Here is a 17740-nt window from a genome sequence, read left to right as displayed (position 1 = left end):
TCGCTCAGTATAACGCTCGTACTCTACGCGTGTACTGGAACAAAGTTGCCGTGGGTTGTAACTTGTAACCATGGGAACTCAGCTCCAAACAAATTTGTTTTTATCTCAGTGTTTGAGTTCGAGCGGAAACAGGCAGTTCACTAACACTTTGAGCAGCTCATGCCACTAAAAGCCTATAAGGGATCTTAGAATATCCAAGTCAGCAGTTTACTTAATCCTGATTGTTATTCACTTTATAGTCAAGAAGGCTGAATAGGCTTTTTAGGCAGAGGCTTGCACTGACACAATCCACCTCTTTTTGTAAAAAAGATTAATAGAATGTTTCTGAAGTATATACCAAAATAAATTGAGCCAATCCATTAACTGTAATGTGCAATCCAGCCCTGAAATCTTCCTATACCAACAGCAGTTCTCGGTGGGTGTTGAACCCCTGCTCTTTTTAGCCTCTGTAGTTCATTGAATTATTCATTGTAGGGGGAGTGAATAGCATTGCCTGTATCTCCCTGCTTCAATGCACACTGCTCCAATGTCTTCCCTGCCAAAGAAGCTAGACTTCACAGTACGCATATTGCAGGTGCGATTAAAAAGCTGTGATTTTTTAGTTGCCTGCCAAAAAAAAGAGGGCCTTAATCGACAAAATGAAAACAAAGCTTTGTTTCATAAATTTTTTTGCCTATGAAAAACATATCCTTTGTTGGAATTTGTTGGGTTTGTTTATCCGTAACATATTTATCTTGCATCATGATCATGAAACCCAAAATCCACCGAATCTAACCCAGCCCAAAAAGACTGCAATATGTATTTCCACGCGGTGCACCCCCTATAAAAACATTAGGGAATTGGAGGCTTCAAAAGCCCATGTGAGTGTTGCTCTCTAGGGGCCTACCTGGTGCATCTCAGTCCAGCCGTTCTCGTCGCTGCAGCCCAGCGTGGCACTGAACCTGAGCAGCAGGAGGCAGCAGGACAGCTCGCCCCCCTCCAGCACACTATGGTACAGAGGGGTGAGCGACTGGCTGTCTTTATAATTCACACTCGAGCCCAGGTCCAGCAGGGTCTGGAAGGAACAAAGAAAACAATGAAAGAAAAACTAGTAACAATAAATGTTATGGAAATCTTTTTTTGTTTACAAATGTTTACCTTTCTATAACCTGGGTTAGAACTATTTGACTGCAATTCCATCATGACAATGCAAACATTTTCCAATTAGCAGCCTATGCATACCAGCTAATTTAGACCATATAAAACATATAATAGGTGTAATATTATTTAAGTCAACTTGCTTGACTTGACTTTCTGCAAGTCAAACAGCAAGTTATCTGTGGGCTTCCAGCACCCATTACACCAAATATGGAAGAGCAAAGCAATTTAACAATTTGCCATTTGAAAATGCAAGCTATGTTTTCGATATCTCAAAGGAGATACATTACGTGAACTGGTTAACTGGTATGACTATAATTAATGTTATATCTCTTAATCTTAATTGTTGCCTAGCTATACTGGCTGCAGTACAAATGCATTGCACATACTCTTTTTAATTGGTGTTAAAAGCTTATTTAATAAGCCATCTTTTGAGAATTTATCAAACAATATGCATTTATCCCCTTTCCCTGACGAGCATTAGAAAAGTGCATTCAATCTATGTGCAGTGCATATTGTGTTATTGAATGTATTTGCATGTTATTAACTTTAAGTGCCACATGGTTATTGGCTTTGACAGCTTTGTGGAGGGCAGTCAGACCGTCCTGAGATCTGAAGTCCATATGAGCTCCCCCATTCTTCAATGCAATGATGATAGATGATGAGCCAGCCCCCAGTTGGACTGCCAATGTTAGTGGAGTTTCTATACACGCACACAGAAACAAACAGACATACATTCAAATTGTAAAAAAAACATAATCTCACAACTAGAAATCAAGGGATCCTACTGTATATAAAGCAATCATACAAGAACCACTTGTACGCACAGATTTGATCTTAAAACGCTTGTACGATCAGATTAACTAAAATCCACATTATTTCGAAATTCGCCTGAGGCCCACACAATTTCTACCGGTGGACTAAACGTGTGTGCCAAACAGTTCCATTCCATGTCTTTGATTAATGAATACGTAAAAATACATCCTGGTCTATGCAGTTCTATAATGACATTCATTTAACACTGTTTAAAGTTAGATTTCAAAATCTGATAATGTATTTGTACTTGCCTATATCCCTTATAGAATAAGATAGAAAATAGAAGCCAAGTAAATACAACATCAGGTGACATTAGTCCAGGCCAACAAAAACTCCTTTCAGTGTTTAAACTATAGCTTTCCTATGAATAAATCTACAAGCTGTAGCCATCTTCCATCTTCTAATTGGTTCCCTTGTGAAACAAACAAGCCAACAGAGGCAGATCTTCTGAATCCCCTTTAAGGTTCCCTATAGCTCTAGAAAATAAGTATCTAGACTAGCAACGGTCTTTTCAAAATAAAGTGTTTAATTTCAATCTGAACAGAAATAAAATGTGTCAAATTTGGATGTTATGAATAAATATAAATCAAATATGGCTCATTGACTATGTATCTATGTATAGCACTTTGTGCCATTTCATTCAGATTTGGTCTTCATTTCCCATTCCAAATAAAATGACGCATCTGAATTTAATCCCATTGGATGGTTGAGTTGCGCTACCTCCATTCTCTGGGTCATGGTAGTTAGGATCGAGGCCTCTATCCAGCATCTTTTCCACCTTGTCCGTTTCCAACTGCTGAATACACTCGATAAAACGTCTTAAATTAGTCTGTAATAGAAATAGGAACATAGAGAGCACATGATGTTCACACCTCATTTGCGTCCCTCCGTAGCACCGACGTATTGAATGTGAGTTTCGACCATGGATCGAAGGTTTCAACAATATTTGTATGTAAATTATTCATTATAAATCATTGTCCCAAACTCTCTATTCTTGAAGAGATCAAAGGACAGAGGATGGCTTCTTGAAATATACCACAGCTTTCTTTTTATTATTATTTTTATTGATAGAATAAAACCTTCGCCACCGATGCTCGTTCTATGATAAAACATTTCTTAATACTCACCTGGATGTTTATCTTTGCAATCAACATCTCATTTACATTGGTATGTTTGTAGACTCGACTTTTATAGCGGAACTGCAGAGGCACAAGAGAAAACATCGTAAAAATGGGTTTGAAAAGCAGACAATGACAATCCGTTTTATGTTAGCCCCTCTCTGATCCATTACGTTTATTCATACCCTTGAGTCATTAATCATGAGCATTTTATGCTTCCCCACGTTTATTGGTTGAACATCAACAGTCAATTGAGCGAGTATTCATGTAAAATAGTCCTCCGACACACGACCAGGACAACATCATGTACTTTACCTCTAGTGTAGGCACACCCTGACACTTTGGTATAGAGAACAGTCTCAGTGGCTGTTCTTCGTCCAAAAACCCACTCTCACGCCCCTGGAACGCAGGCTGAAACAGGCCGTAATTCAAGACGTCCCTCAGTGGCTGGGTCAGCGTGCACAGAACCTGCTGCTTAGCTGACCATATTGTGGCGGTGGACTCAAAGTTCAGGACAATCTGGAGAAGCAAAAGAGTAAAGGTTTCAGTGCTAATTCAAGCGCTCTGACACATCACTGTGGTTTTGTACGCCAACGTTAGCTTGCCCTCACTAGCCCGGCAAAGAGTCAGCCACTTGCAGGTTTATATTTATCAAGGTCTTCTTGGCCTTTTACCAGCATATTTATCAACCTATGTAGGAGTGACTCTTTGGGCCGTTCGCTTAGTTTCCATGACTATCTCATTTTATCTGTTACCAATGTAAGCATAGAGCTAAGGAAAAGCTTCAGGCTATTTTGCCCCTTCAACGGGGCCTTTCGACGTTGACTGACCTCAAAATGAACTTGTTTCTATAAATGCTTTCATCAAGGGTTCAGAGTCAGCCTATCAAGCATGTAAATGTTTTTAATCTGACCTTTCCTGGTGTATCTCTATGAATCTGAAACTGCTCTCAATAATCTGTTTATGCTGTAATTGGTTATTTTTTTGTTTTTGGGACTTTTATGTGTTATTCTTCTGTTTTATCTAGGCCAGGACCCTTTTTGAAAAATAGATGTTTAATCTCAAATGGCTCTCCCAAATAAATAAGGTAAAAAAAAAAAATATGATTTCAGTCAAAATCCAGGCCTCTTCTTTCCGTACAGAATGCCCACACATTGTCACTCATATTACAATCTCTTCATTCTGTTCACCCACTTCAACTGAGACCAGTGGCAGGCTCACGTCAATATGAGTGAGGAATAATTACGCAGCTGTCATTACAACAAAAGGAAAAAATAGATACTTGGTACTTTGTTGACAACCGACGACGAGTCGGCCTATCCATATTGATTTTACTGATGTTTTGGATTAAAGGTAAACAGATACTGATGCTGAGAAAGCAAAAGTCGAAATAGGAAGACGCTCCTCCATTTCCCGCCCCTGATCTGTAAATAGAACGCTATGCGTGCGCTTTGGGCAGTCAGATGCTTTCACACTTGTGTCCGATGTGTTCAGAATGTGTCCCAGAACACCTACTGATATGGTGTGACAGATCCCATTCTTTGTGCATCTTGGCAACATTTATACCTGTATTTAAATATGTGTGCCGATATCATTCATTTCCTGTCATCATTTTTTATGCTAGGTTTAAGGGGGTCCAAGAACCTTCTCTTGGAGGTGGAACGGGATACAGAGCCCTGAATGTTCTGCAGAATCCTTCCCCATCTTCAAAAAACATCTAAAAGACCCACAATTTTCAAGGAAAACCTCTGAAACCTACTTGTGCACTTATATTGACTGAATTATATAAGCTCTTGTGTTCAATTTAGAACATTGAGATGTACTAGCTGTGGAAATTAGAAGGCCATTTTTTCAAAATGTCCCATCTCTAATGTAGCCATTATGCAGTGCCCCAACAAGATAATATATAGATTTGAAAAAAGCTTCTCTACACTGTTCTGTTAAACTCAAGTCGATCTTGCAGCAATTATTGTGCAGTACTTTAGTTTTGGGCAGATGCTTTGATTTTTCTCAGCCTCAGTTGTAAGCTGTGACCGATTTTCCTATTTCACCTCGCGACTACAGAGGCCGCAATCTGAACACATTGCATCATTATCCTCCATTAGTCTGACAATGGAAGAACATGGTGTTTGGTTATTCATAAAACATAAATAACACATGCTGCCAAGCCAATCACAGCTTTGTTCATGAATTATAACAAACTATGTCCTATGAATGTTGTGTTAGCTCTGCTGTCTGTCAAAAGTTGACTTGTATTTTCTATTGAAGATATTAAGAGTGAAAAAGGAATTGTTGTTTTCAGACACTAACAAAGTTTTGTGTTGGACTGGGGGAACGTGGAGGAATTTCAGCGGTTCCTAATTGTGTTTATGATTTTTCCTGCGAAATTCACGAGTTGAAAGATGCTTTTTGTCATGCAAATTGTGCTCATGTTGTAGAAGACTAAGAACGCTGTTATGTCTCCGATCATTGTCACAAAATGGTACATTCAGTTCACCCACCGACTGTTGGAGGTCTGGTATGACCACACAGATAACCAGGGAGGTCTCCGTTTCCCGGCTGACGTCCCCTCTACTGGAAACCACTGTTGTGGCCCCTGGGCCCCTTGTTTCCTCCCGGGAACTCCCACTGTCTTCGGCCCCTGAACCCTCTGACAGGGACAGGGCCATCTCCTCCTCACTGGATGTGGGACTGCACGTCATGGCTGAATCACTGTGAGAGGGGGCAAAACAATAGTTATAAATAGGAGTTTTGGCTTTCACACATGTGAGCAGTGTAGTACCTAGCACGGTCATCTAAAACTAATCTAAAAAATCAAACTAAATCTAGTTAGTTCGTCACTCGATAAGCGGTGAGGTAAGGTCCTCTGTTCTCAAACAACCCCTCCACATATTTTATGCACACTTACTTACTTTTACAGCTTTGAGTAAACATTAAAATGAAATATTCACATTTGAAAATTCACAATAATAGTGTAGTTATGTTAAATTATGAAGAAAAATACACAAAGAGCAGCGAGGACCTCTCAATCCTTTCAGGGCATCATCTGAGTGAGAGTGGAACATCAAGTGTTTCTTTTGAATTGTTACTACTTCAGCAGAATGATGCACTCTTCAACTCAACTACTCTGGTTTTCAGTAGCTAGGGTTCGCTCTAACTTGAAAATGTCTATTTTACCAACTGCTAACTTTTCCCTTATACATCCAAGGTGAAGGTTGACTTTCAGAGATGGTGTAACCTTTGCCATTTATTAATTGAAAAAAAAGAATGTTGTTAACATTTTAATAGTTCAGTTATTAAGTCCAACAAACTGCTAATTTCTAATTAAATCTGGAAGCGTGAAGGGGGTAAAGCACGGTAGATTCTCGGGACATTTTAGACCCATGGTGGTCCATGGTGGAAGGCAGCCATCTTTGCTTTCAGAGTCGTACGGTCAACCTCACTGAACTCGGTTGACTCTCAGAATCCCGAGGGGGACCGCCCCAAAGGGGGAATGATCCGGTGAAATGCCCAAGGAAGCTTGGAGATTTCCCACTTTGCCCCTCGGGCGGGTAGTGTACGATGCAACTTGAACACACCATTACTTATGCCTCCCTTGGTAGTGATAAATGACCTAGAATTTGGGGCACTGGATAACATTTAAATATATGCCACCCTGGTTATTGATCCATCAAATGCATTTGATACAGCTGAGCATGGACTTTTGTGTTCAGATGGCTGTTCCATCTGTCAGGGGGTCCCTCAAGGCACTAGGATTGGGCCCATATTGTTCTCCTTGTTAAAAAAATGTGTGACAATGCCTTTGTCACATATGACAACTTTCCTAATGCAGCATCTATATATTATAGTACAAACTTTATATAATAGTAGGTAGCCTGCCTTTACACTGTAATATAGTTCAGGCCCATCTACCACAACTTTAGTTGGTCTTAAATGTGGACATATCTAGGTTAATGGTATTCTCTAACAAAAAAAACTTGGCAGTATATATTCCATCTGAAACTGAAAACAGATTCATATGTGAAGTTATAATTTGCTTGTTGCACTCAAATAGGACCAAAATGACAAACTTTTGCCAAGCCCAAGTGACAGCTGCAGCTATGATATAGCTATATAATATAGAAGACAATGAAAAGCACAAACCAAATCTGACCTTTTAATTTGATATTAAGAGCGGAAAATTGCCACTTTGAATGCCAAAATCAGAGAGTATTTGGCATGGATTGTGTGTGGGCAAATTAAGAACAAACAAGTATTTAAATAACCGAAAATGCAGTGATATAATGTTCTGCTTCTCTGCAAGTTGTGGGCTGTCCTGATCTGCTGGCAGCTTTCTCTGCTGAGTTCTGCAAACACAGACGCACTCAAAGGCCAATATGCACACCCACTTCATCTCCATATTTATTTTCTAATAGATTTCCACCATTTCGCCATAATATTAAGCTAGTACAAAAGTACCACATTATGCAAATTAGTCGTTCAGGGATAGGGTTAGGGTTAGGTACTTGGCTGGTACCGGTACACTGAACCACCCTAGTTTATATTGCTATAATTGGTTTTACACAAGGCTTTTGTTATTTTATAAATTGGATTGTGTGTTTGTCTGTTTGTGTGTGTGTATGTATGTGTGTCTGTGTGTATGTTTGTGTATGTGTGTGTGTGTGTGCGTATGTGTGTGTTTTTGTGTGTGTGTCTGTGTGAATGTCTGTGTGTGTCTGTATGTGCGTGTGTGTCCGTGTGTATGTGTGTGTGTTTGTGTGTCTGTCCGTGCTTATGTGTGTGAGTTTTTGTGTGTGTGTGTGTGTGTGTGTGTTTGTGTGGTGTGTGTGTGTGTGTATGTGTGTGTGTGCGTGTGTGGGTGTGTGCGCGTGCGTGTTTGCGTGTGCGTGTGCGTGTGTGTGTGTGTGTGTGTGTGTGTGTGTGTGTGTGTGTGTGCGTGATCCTCAGCCTCGGTATACCTCCCTGGACAACAGTACATCGTTTGTGCGGTCAAAAGGCTTTTAGTCTTACTGTTCCTTCCACATGGATCACCTGGAATTATTTCCTACGACAATTTTAGTTTATTTTTTGAGCATGGAACTGGACTGGACTGAGTAGTCATTACATTTGAACTGACTGTTTTGGTTATATTTCTCATGTTTCGATATCTGGAAACTTTGTTTATTTTTGTTACGCTGCTTAGGTGCTCTTGGAAAATAGATTTCAATTTCTGAATCACCTGGTCAAAAAGCTCTCAATTAATAGATATCTATCAAAAAGATACAAATGAAAGAAGACCAATTAACTGTCCAAGTGTTTCGGAGATCTTTACGCATTGGTCTCGCCTAAACCCCGCCTACTGCCTGCACCCCATCATTGAGCTCATCCTATTCACATTCGGGTTTAATCTTGGGGATTGTGATGGGATTGGGTTTCAAAGTACTTGTCTTCATTCCCACCGCTTCTCCCCGCTGGTCACCCGCCACCACCCCAGCTCCACCTCTACCGGGGGGACCAGGGGGAGGATCCTGCCCCGCCTCCAGGAGTCAGACATGCGGGCTAGCGGCTCCATCCTGCGGCCGGTCCTTGCCCCAAATCCAATGCACCCTCTAATACATTTCATGTCATTTACTTGTATCCAATTATTTAAACATTAATGCGTTACTTTTTTTATTTTCAAGTCTCTCTTAGTGGAAGGGAATGTTTTCTCTCCAGTAGTTTGCGCGTTATTTCCGAAACTGACTCATTCTGTCCAACTGCATGCAAAATCATTCGAGATTTGATCATTGGTGCAATGCATATTTATATATTTTGAAATCTGTGAACCTATACTGTTAATTCATTTTATTCATAATTTTTTCCCAGTTTGAAGGTATTGAGGTCTTCAAGGGTTATGTAAATTATGTAGAGATGTTGCTCCAATTTCTTCTCCCATGGAAGCCTGTTATTATCGGCCACTCCCACCTTCAAGATGAGAAGAGCAACCGCAAAATAGCCTAGATAGACAAGTCTATACTAATCAATCACACTGGAGATAAAACATTAAGTGAGCTATATAGGTCGGATGTAAATAAGGCTACATGATTTCATCATCTGACCAACTGTCCCCATCAAAGCAAGAACGCGCAAGCACATTCAAACATACAGCTGCTAATCACAGTTTTTTACTATAATAAACGGATAGTTTTTACATGTTAAGCATGTGAATGTTTTGCACAACTGCTGCATATGTATCCTTAGCGAGCAAATAGAGTAGGAAATAGGCGTATTCGCATCAATAATGGCTAGCGTCTAAACCAGAGCATCTTCGTAGCCTATGTTGGTTGTTGAGCGTCTCACCTTCGTGGGATTGCGAAGTCCTCAGTGCACCTGTCCACCACCTCTTTTAAATTCCATCGAAGCCCGTATTCTTTCTAAAAGTAGCGTGAAAACGACACCATGATGATCGAAAATCGGATAGAATCCTCAGCAGCGACCACCGGTGTCGAGACGCGCGCACTGAGTCTTGCTTTCCCTGCCTTTTGATGAGGGGGGAAAAGCATTAAAAGACTAGTGTTTAGTACTACCATAACGACCACGTCCCACAGCACATGAAGGTGTGAGCTATTCTTTTGGAAACGTATGCACTTTTTTCTTTTTATTAAACGTTCATTTTGAGTGACCGAAAGGAGAATCGAAGTGGCGAAGATATGAGGAGAAGACGGAGGGAGGGAGAGATGGAGGGAGGGATGGTGCTAGGGAGCGAGGGTGGGAGTAAGATATGGATTATGGCATTAGGTAGGCTAAAAGATACGAAGACAATATTTCTTATATTAAACTTACATTTATATATGTATACATAACTTTGTATCAATACAACTTAAAAAATTAGGAGGGGGAGGATATTTCACAGAGGAGATATTGCCCCATCCTCCCGCTTAACTCTCTTGACTGTGTGTGTGTGTGTGTGTGTGTGTGTGTGTGTGTGTGTGTGTGTGTGTGTGTGTGTGTGTGTGTGTGTGTGTGTGTGTGTGTGTGTGTGTGTGTGTGTGTGGGGGTGTGTGTGTGTGTGTGTTGAGTGTGTGCATGCGTGTGTGTGTGGCTGGTCGTGGCATAGGAGAAATTGTGGCTGTGAGAACGTGTGACATGGTGTTTATGGAATGTATTTATAACCCTAGAGTGTTTGGCACCTGAGACGGGTAGAGAGCCTCAGAAGTCTTTGGGATGGTTTGAGTTTTGGTTAAGAGGCCAATCATCAAAGCACAAGGTCCTTGTCCCACTCCGGTGGCTTTTCACCGAGAGCTCTGAAAAGTAATTTATCTTTTTTTATTTAATAAAATTGATAATTTGTTAAATACATTTATAAATATATATCTACGTATTGTTTTTTTTTAAGTAAAAAGTAATCAAAAATAATGATTATCTAGTAATGGTTCCCACATAGGAACACTAACAGACTTTGAGATGTATATAAATATACTTTTTTGAAATTTCTCTTGTGATAAGTTACTTGAAAGGTGTGGTACATACATCCCTTTGGGATATGTTATTTTAAATGTTTGATCCTGTCTAGATCCTTCTTTTCATACCAAGTGTTAAAGGCCTATTGGACACAATCGGATGAGCTGTACTAAATGCAAACTACTGTTCATAACATTTGACACACACTTCAAGATATTAGACTGTCATGAGGAAGTGGGACCTACACATATCCCCTGCCTTGATGTAGTTATTGACAGTCTTGATATATAGGTTCTAACAGCCTTGATGTATAGGTATTGACAGCCTTGATGTTTAGTTATTGACAGCGTTGCAGGGTCAATAATGCAAGGAATTAAATAATGCAGCTGAATGCATTATTGATACATTGTACATTTCAATGAAATATTTCAAACATAATAATCAATTTGTGTGCAGACGTTAATAACCTTTACTCCTACCAAAAAGATTTTATGGATTTAATCGCACAATGTTCTCCGATGCTGCACACATCCAGACCAATACCTTTTAACATTTGTCATTCATAGACCAACATTTATGCAAGCCATCAATGAATTATGAATTTGTTTTATGCATACAGCGGAATGTTGAACTAGATACAAGACAGATTGTATTTGACAGTATGAGGATATGTTCTAAATCTGACCAATGATCAACATCCAAATCCAAAGCTGTTATATAAACTAAACTTAGAATTGGTCAAGTTTGGGCATTGGACTGATTCAAACACTAGTCAACATTAATTGCTATAGTAATAATGTAGCGTACTGACAGTGGATTGCAATGCACTGTCTCTCCTAGACATGTTTTACAGTATGAAACTGGCTAATGCAGAACCAGCAGTTACCTAGCAACGGCCATGGAAAGAATCCATGGATCCATCATGGCCTCCACTGAACCAGTAGGAACAGCTCTGAGAGGAGGATGTGAACTATGCGTAAGAGACAGACCTGAGTCGTGGTTGAATTAAAATAGGAAAAAAACTGAGGGAATGTGATGAAAACGGTGCATGTAATGGGTGAACACATTTTGTAATTTGTATTTAAAGTAAAAAATAAATTCTACAATTGATACATTGAGAAATAACATCTTGATAATAGCAAACATATAGAAAACATTCTGTTTCACTCTGTGTATGCATCTACAGAGAGAGAAGGGATAACTCTTTTCTTGGGGAGGACAGAAAAGGGAGAGTTCAGAGGATGCAGAACTGGGGCATAGACATGTATGCTCCCCCTTCTCTCCTTTAGCGTAAAAAAATAAAAGTGAAAGGCCAAGTCAAATCCAATGGGACAAGAAAGGCATGCGCAATCAACCACATTACTGCTATTCCCTCTTCCCTCCGCTGGCTTCCAATTTATGTCACATCAGATTTTAAGGTGCACTGCTTATCTATACGATTCTGCATGGATTTGCACCGTCCTACCTGAAGGACCTTATTGTACCCTATTGTATCCCTTCTCTGCCTTAAGGGGCTGGCCTTTTTTAAATTCCAAAAAAGTAATAAGCATGAAAAAGTATGTCCTCTTATCAATCTGTGAAATAGTCTGACACCGGTAATCAGGGAGGCTGACTATGCTGAAAAATTCTAATCCAAACTTACAACCAGCCTTATTACGCTCGCATTGGGCTAATGAGAGGCGAGTATCCCTGGGCTCTCATTACCGCCTAATCGACTCGTGAGCCAGCACTAGCCCACCCCAGCTGCCGATAGGTACGGGACTAGAGGTTCTCTACATGGATCCATGTTCTCTTCCATGTCCTCCCTCCCCCATCCAACCTGAAGGCTGTCTCAGTTTGAGTTTGTTATGATGATCATTACTGCATGCTTGGCCACCCCACATGCTTGGCCTACCAGCTTGCTCACCCGCCAGCCATCACGATGGACAATCCAAATTATTATTTGCTAACGTTAGTATTTCTAACGTTTGCTTGTATTACTACCATGTTGGTCGTTTATGGCACCCATTGCACTCCTTACCATCCCTGAAAGGTTAAATCCCACTCTGCGTTCATTCTTAACAGTTATTCCTTGTTCATTAAGGGATTGTTTTATTGCCCTTTGTAGGGCTTTGGGATGTGTCATAAATATATAGCCTGTAAAGCACTATGAGACCGTAACTGAAAATTGACAAAAAAAATTACTCAATATATATCAATGAGAAAACGAAATAGTGTTCTGTAAAAATGGTAAATGTTGATTAGTATATTTGTATATTAGAGATATTACTATATACTAAATAATTTTTTTTAACAACAACATAAAGAGGGAATATCTTGTCTGTTAAATGTAGACAAAGAGAGGCATTGCAAAAAAAGGAATACAGGATTCAATGGAGGAGAGGAGAGAATCGTGAATTGGTCTATTAAGCTGATTTGCCTGACGGTTAGCCTGTACTGCTATGTGCTCTTTGTCAGATTGTTGTCACGTTGCTCTGTCTTCTGTACCACATCTTTGCATATGTACTCTCATCTGCGTTTCATCTCACACTGACTCTGTAATTAGATAAAAGCATGTCATTTTAAGATGCAGTAGGAGTATAGCATCATATGGATGTAAGCAACAGAAGAGCTGATGGAAGTGCCGGTGGTAGATTTGGCACAATACTACACCATACTTCTTCGTGGCAGTTTGACAGAGGCACACAGGGAAATGGGGGGAAAGTGGAAAATCGACCAGGGGCATAAAGCTATTCACTTTTCCTTCGATAGTTTTCTCCATCTTTTATTTTCACCTATCCTCTGAGAGCAGGGGGAGAGTCCTGACTTTATAGCTGGCAAAATGTTGATGGGCTCGCATTTGGCAGATGTTTCCATCGGCAATCAAGGAGCAGATGCATGATGATGAATGACCTGACCTAGTTTCCATGGCGTCTCTACATGGTCCCCCATGACCCTGCCTTTACAAAATCCTTTCAGGTGTTAATGATTCGTGGGCAGGACTGTAAACCCCATTATATTCAAAAACCATCAAGCACCCCGTTTGTTGTGGGTTCCTGCACACATTCTGCGCCATAAGAATGTGTAGCCTACAATAGAAGAAAATTTAAAAATGGAAATATATAAATTGAGAGATCTTACTTTCAATGCCAAAAGTAAAAGGTAATTGTGTGGAGGCAAGCAGTTGAAATGTGGCAGCAGTGTTGGGACAGAGAAATAAACAGTATACATACTCAATACAATGTAGTGAGTTGGGATTGTGAAGAGAATGGGGAGGAACAGGAAGGAGCAGGTCATAATGTCAAGGTTACCTCATAGTGGTCATAGTCATTTAAACAGCACATTACAGATTAATGGGGAACATCCGGGTATCTGGGAGAAGGATTGTAAGAAATTAGAAAACATTGAATTGTTTGTTGTTATGGATATAGAGGATTGGAAAGTTCTACATCAGGTCAAACGATGGCGGTAATGTGACAATAGGGATACAAACGGCCATAAAACACCAAGAAGAAGAATGGGAAGATTTATTTCCGAGAGAGGGCGCTGTTTGCAACCCCGCAGAGCCTTTGAACCAACACCAAGAATAGAAAACATTGCGTCACGTCCTCTAGGATTTGTGATCATTGGCAAACCATAGAGCATCCTATGTACTATGCAAGGGAAACGCTGTAGAATTATTCGCCGCGGGAGATAAATATATCATTCTAATAGCAAAGTTTAAGATTTGTCTTCACTTTTTAAATGTAGCTATCAAAGACGAATTGTCTGCTTTTAAGTAGTTTTCGAGTGAATGATATGAAGGTGAGTGGGGGTTGGGGTTGGATTTTGTGACAGTCCGTTTTGAAAAGGCTCATGACTTGTCTGATGACCGTGACAACGTTTCGATATCCAAAGTGTTTTCATGTTGATCATGCAAATACTTTGTTACAAAATGTTTGTGCATTAAAATATAAAAATAATCAAGCTTTGGTCTAGGAGGGCATAGTAGTACTAAATCCACTGTGCTCCTCATAAAAACAGACTCAGTCGTACGTTAGTTTACATTAAAACATTAGACAGAAATAATTCTGCTGATTTTATCATCGTTTAAAGATGATACAAGAGTATATGCTAGCTCTTAGGGTTAGGGCTGTTTACTATTGTGGTAAACTTAGTCTTGCTATTTCCGTTAGCAGCAGCGGAAATACACGATTAGTTCACGCAGATAATGAAAGGCACAACGTAGTTGGAGTAGATATGTTGATCGTATCTGTAATGTAAATTTGCTACTACTGGTACTCTTTCCCTATCAGGTCCTCACAGAGCAGGAGATAGATGAAGAGGGCAACTCCCAACACCATGACAACGACGACGCAGAGCAGCATGAGGGGGAGACTTCCGGTTCCCCAGAGGGTGAGACACCTGCTCCGTTCTGCTTCATACAAATACTCTGTAGTGATACAAAACACATGTATGTTGTATGTTATGTATGTAAGGTGAATTTCGTTGCAATTCTCTCGGAAAATGTGATTCTGCTGTAGAGGTAGTTATTTCTCTTGGCTCTGACTGAACTCGGAAGACAACACTACTTTACAATGTGCATTTTTATTTGTACGCCATCAACCATAAGCATTATCAAGTTTCATCCTCATAAGAACAACACTTACCCTGAAAATCCAACCTTGCAACAATTCTAGCCATATAATCAGTCTGTTTAATTGCCAACTACTGCATACTTTTGTATTCTTGCTGACTTTGGGATATGGTTTTCTTTCTGTTCGCCTATCAAACACAGCTCTACTCTTGTTCCCACGAGAGAGTGAGTGAGAGAGAGAGAGAGGGAGTGAGTGAACCTTACTTTGGGTTCCCCATACTTTTACTGAATTAGTTCCTCCAACTCACTAGGCTTTTAGTATACACACATGTACACATTTTGAACCATTGACGTATGTAGCACAACTTAGAAATCTTTCAATGAGATGATGCAGAAATAGTCACTATATAATATACTCTATATAGAAAAAAAAAAGTTTCTATATTAAAGTTAACTATTCTCCCCTCCTCATTATTATGTCTTCTTCTCTTAGACGGGGAAAAAGACCATCCCAAATCAGAAGGAGGAGTGCTGTGGAAAGTGGGAGGTGGCCTGTTCACTATGACCCGGAGTGTGGTGGGGGTTACTCTCGGAGGGGTGGCCTGGGTCGGAACCAAAAGTTTCCAGATCACCAAGACTGCGGTGACCAGTGTGCCTTCGGCTGGCGTGGGTCTGGTCAAAGGCAGTTATTCCATGGTGACGGGGGGGGTCGGGGCCGTCGGGTCAGCGGTTGCCAGCAAAGTCACGACCAAAAAGAAGGACAAGTCTGACTGATGAACAACTGTGAGTGTGTGCGGAACGCTTCTTTTTGTTTGTATGTAGCGCTTGCGCATTTTCTCCAATGCGCGTTTTGTTTGCGTATGTGCAAAAGGTTGGAACGCTGATGGATGAAATTAATCATTGATATGTGCTTAGCTGGAGCGTAAGATGTTTCATGCTTAGGGGAAGTGAAAATGCATTTTCCTGATAATTGATCCAAAAATAAGCCAGTTGCGGTCTATAGTTGGTCAAAATACTACAAATGATCTCTTTCCTAACAAAAATATGATAGAAATCCTGGATGGTAAATAGCAGTGTAACAACTGTTTTATATGGGTTTAAGGATACTTCATTATTTTCAAAATGAATAGATATACATAATAATTTATTTTATACACTTGAGACCTTTATTTTATCTTAGTCCAAGACCTGCTGTCGCCTCTAAGTAAAATGTGGCCTATAAAGAACGTTTCAGCCATACCGGAAATTACCTTGAAACAGTTAAATTGGCCTTAAAACCTCTTCTGCATAAAACTTGTGCCATTGTGAAATGGCTTGTGATATGGATTTGTGTTGGTTCCCAAATTTTTGTTTTCATGATTGCATGATGATGGAAACAAAAATGTGGGTTAACCTCCTTTCAAGGAAATAAGCCCATTTGAACAGGAGATTCCGTTCAGAAATGGCACCAGGACTGGTCGCTTTCTAATCTTTTTTTAATGAATCTTAGATTTTTTAGAGATTCTTAGAAAAGTATTTAAATTATCGGATTCATTTATTGCAATTCTACCATACATTCCCTTGTAATGAACTGGACAACCAATCATGATCCCAACCGTGATTCAACAACGATCTGATATGGTCTTGGATTAATATTAAGGTCACCTCTTTAATGGCTTCAAAAGATTTGAGCTGGGGTATATAAACATCACTAAACCCCAACTGATATATTATCCCTTTGGGCTGTTTTTGTTCCAAACTTGTTTTGCAAAGAAAAATAATAATAATCACTAAAACGGTTATTATTCATTTATTTAGAATAATTAGAGAATAGGATATTATAGAGAATTTCTTTCAAGAGTTTTTTTTCTGTGTGTGTTTTGCGGAGTGACCTAATAGCAATAGTACTAGATTATAATTTGTTTTTACCTTGATGAATTTTCCCAAAATTTTGTAACAATACTAAAGACAAATATATCGATATGATGTGTAAAACCATAAAATAATCTTAAATTGTTACCATATTTTCATATTGTTTACGTCAATTTAGTTTCCAAACAGAATCTTGACGTTTCCATTTCTATTCAGTCCAGTTGCTTTCATGTATGTATGCCAATTTAGGAAGAAAATTGTGTCAGTACACCATGTATCAATGTTACATATAGTTAAATGCTACATATCATTTAGCTGTGTTGAGCTTAATGTAGAAGTCTGCATGTTGTTCTCAATCTGAAACTATTGTGAGCTTCACCAAACCCTTTTACCATATAATTTTTATTTTAGTTGCTTTTCTTTTGATTTCTCTGTGAATGTCGGTATTTATTTATAAGTTTCAGGCACAATGTGGCCTTCATCCAGCTATCTATATCTTAGTTTTGTAATCTTTTTTAAATCCAATATTTTCCTTTCTTTCTTCTTTCGTTTATCTTTCAGGCTGTTTTTGTCTATTATAGAACTATTTTTGCAGAAGGTCAGTTATGCTGTATTCTATAAAGTAAAAACTGCTGGATTCTCTGTCACGTGTCACTCATTATTTGGGTGGGAGACTCGGACCATTATAAAAGTCTGGTTTAGCTAGCAGGACAGACATATTTGGGCCTTTTTAAACCATTCTCTATTATCTAATTAAAATGCTTGGTTTTCATCTTAGAATTTACATTTTTTGAAATATAATTTAATATGAGTTAGATATACAGGAGTAAATGACTCAATAAAT

The 17740-nt window shown here is 39.4% G+C and overlaps 2 protein-coding genes across 2 annotated transcripts in view; one reads left to right on the top strand and one right to left on the bottom strand.

The window, feature by feature from the left end:
• Nucleotides 1–5773, bottom strand: part of LOC130389137 (SH3 and multiple ankyrin repeat domains protein 2-like) — a 33910-nt gene extending 28137 nt beyond the window's left edge. The window contains exons 1-6 of the mRNA XM_056598808.1: nucleotides 5573–5773; nucleotides 3387–3590; nucleotides 3081–3152; nucleotides 2674–2782; nucleotides 1686–1840; nucleotides 887–1054 (exon numbers count right to left, since the gene is read on the bottom strand). Of these exons, the coding sequence (XP_056454783.1) occupies nucleotides 887–1054; nucleotides 1686–1840; nucleotides 2674–2782; nucleotides 3081–3152; nucleotides 3387–3590; nucleotides 5573–5773 (909 nt within the window). The remainder of the gene's footprint in view (nucleotides 1–886; nucleotides 1055–1685; nucleotides 1841–2673; nucleotides 2783–3080; nucleotides 3153–3386; nucleotides 3591–5572) is intronic.
• Nucleotides 5774–14028: 8255 nt separating this feature from the next.
• Nucleotides 14029–17540, top strand: zgc:101566 (Transmembrane protein 263-B-like). Its single transcript, XM_056599670.1, has 3 exons — nucleotides 14029–14273; nucleotides 14765–14864; nucleotides 15539–17540. The coding sequence occupies exons 1-3, from the start codon at nucleotides 14268–14270 to the stop codon at nucleotides 15817–15819; spliced, it is 387 nt and encodes a 128-aa protein (XP_056455645.1). The 5' UTR covers nucleotides 14029–14267; the 3' UTR covers nucleotides 15820–17540.
• The last annotated feature ends 200 nt before the right edge of the window (nucleotides 17541–17740 follow it).

Source organism: Gadus chalcogrammus, chromosome 9 (genome assembly GCF_026213295.1).
Source record: "Gadus chalcogrammus isolate NIFS_2021 chromosome 9, NIFS_Gcha_1.0, whole genome shotgun sequence".
Lineage (NCBI taxonomy): Eukaryota > Metazoa > Chordata > Actinopteri > Gadiformes > Gadidae > Gadus > Gadus chalcogrammus.
The sequence above is the reverse complement of the archived record's forward strand: the minus strand, read 5'-3'. Positions and strand labels throughout refer to the sequence as shown.

Excerpts from the sequence above, each read along its gene's own strand:
- zgc:101566 (XM_056599670.1), top strand. Across the intron at positions 14,865-15,538 it reads GACTTCCGGTTCCCCAGAGG|ACGGGGAAAAAGACCATCCC; the intron begins GTGAGACACCTG and ends TTCTTCTCTTAG.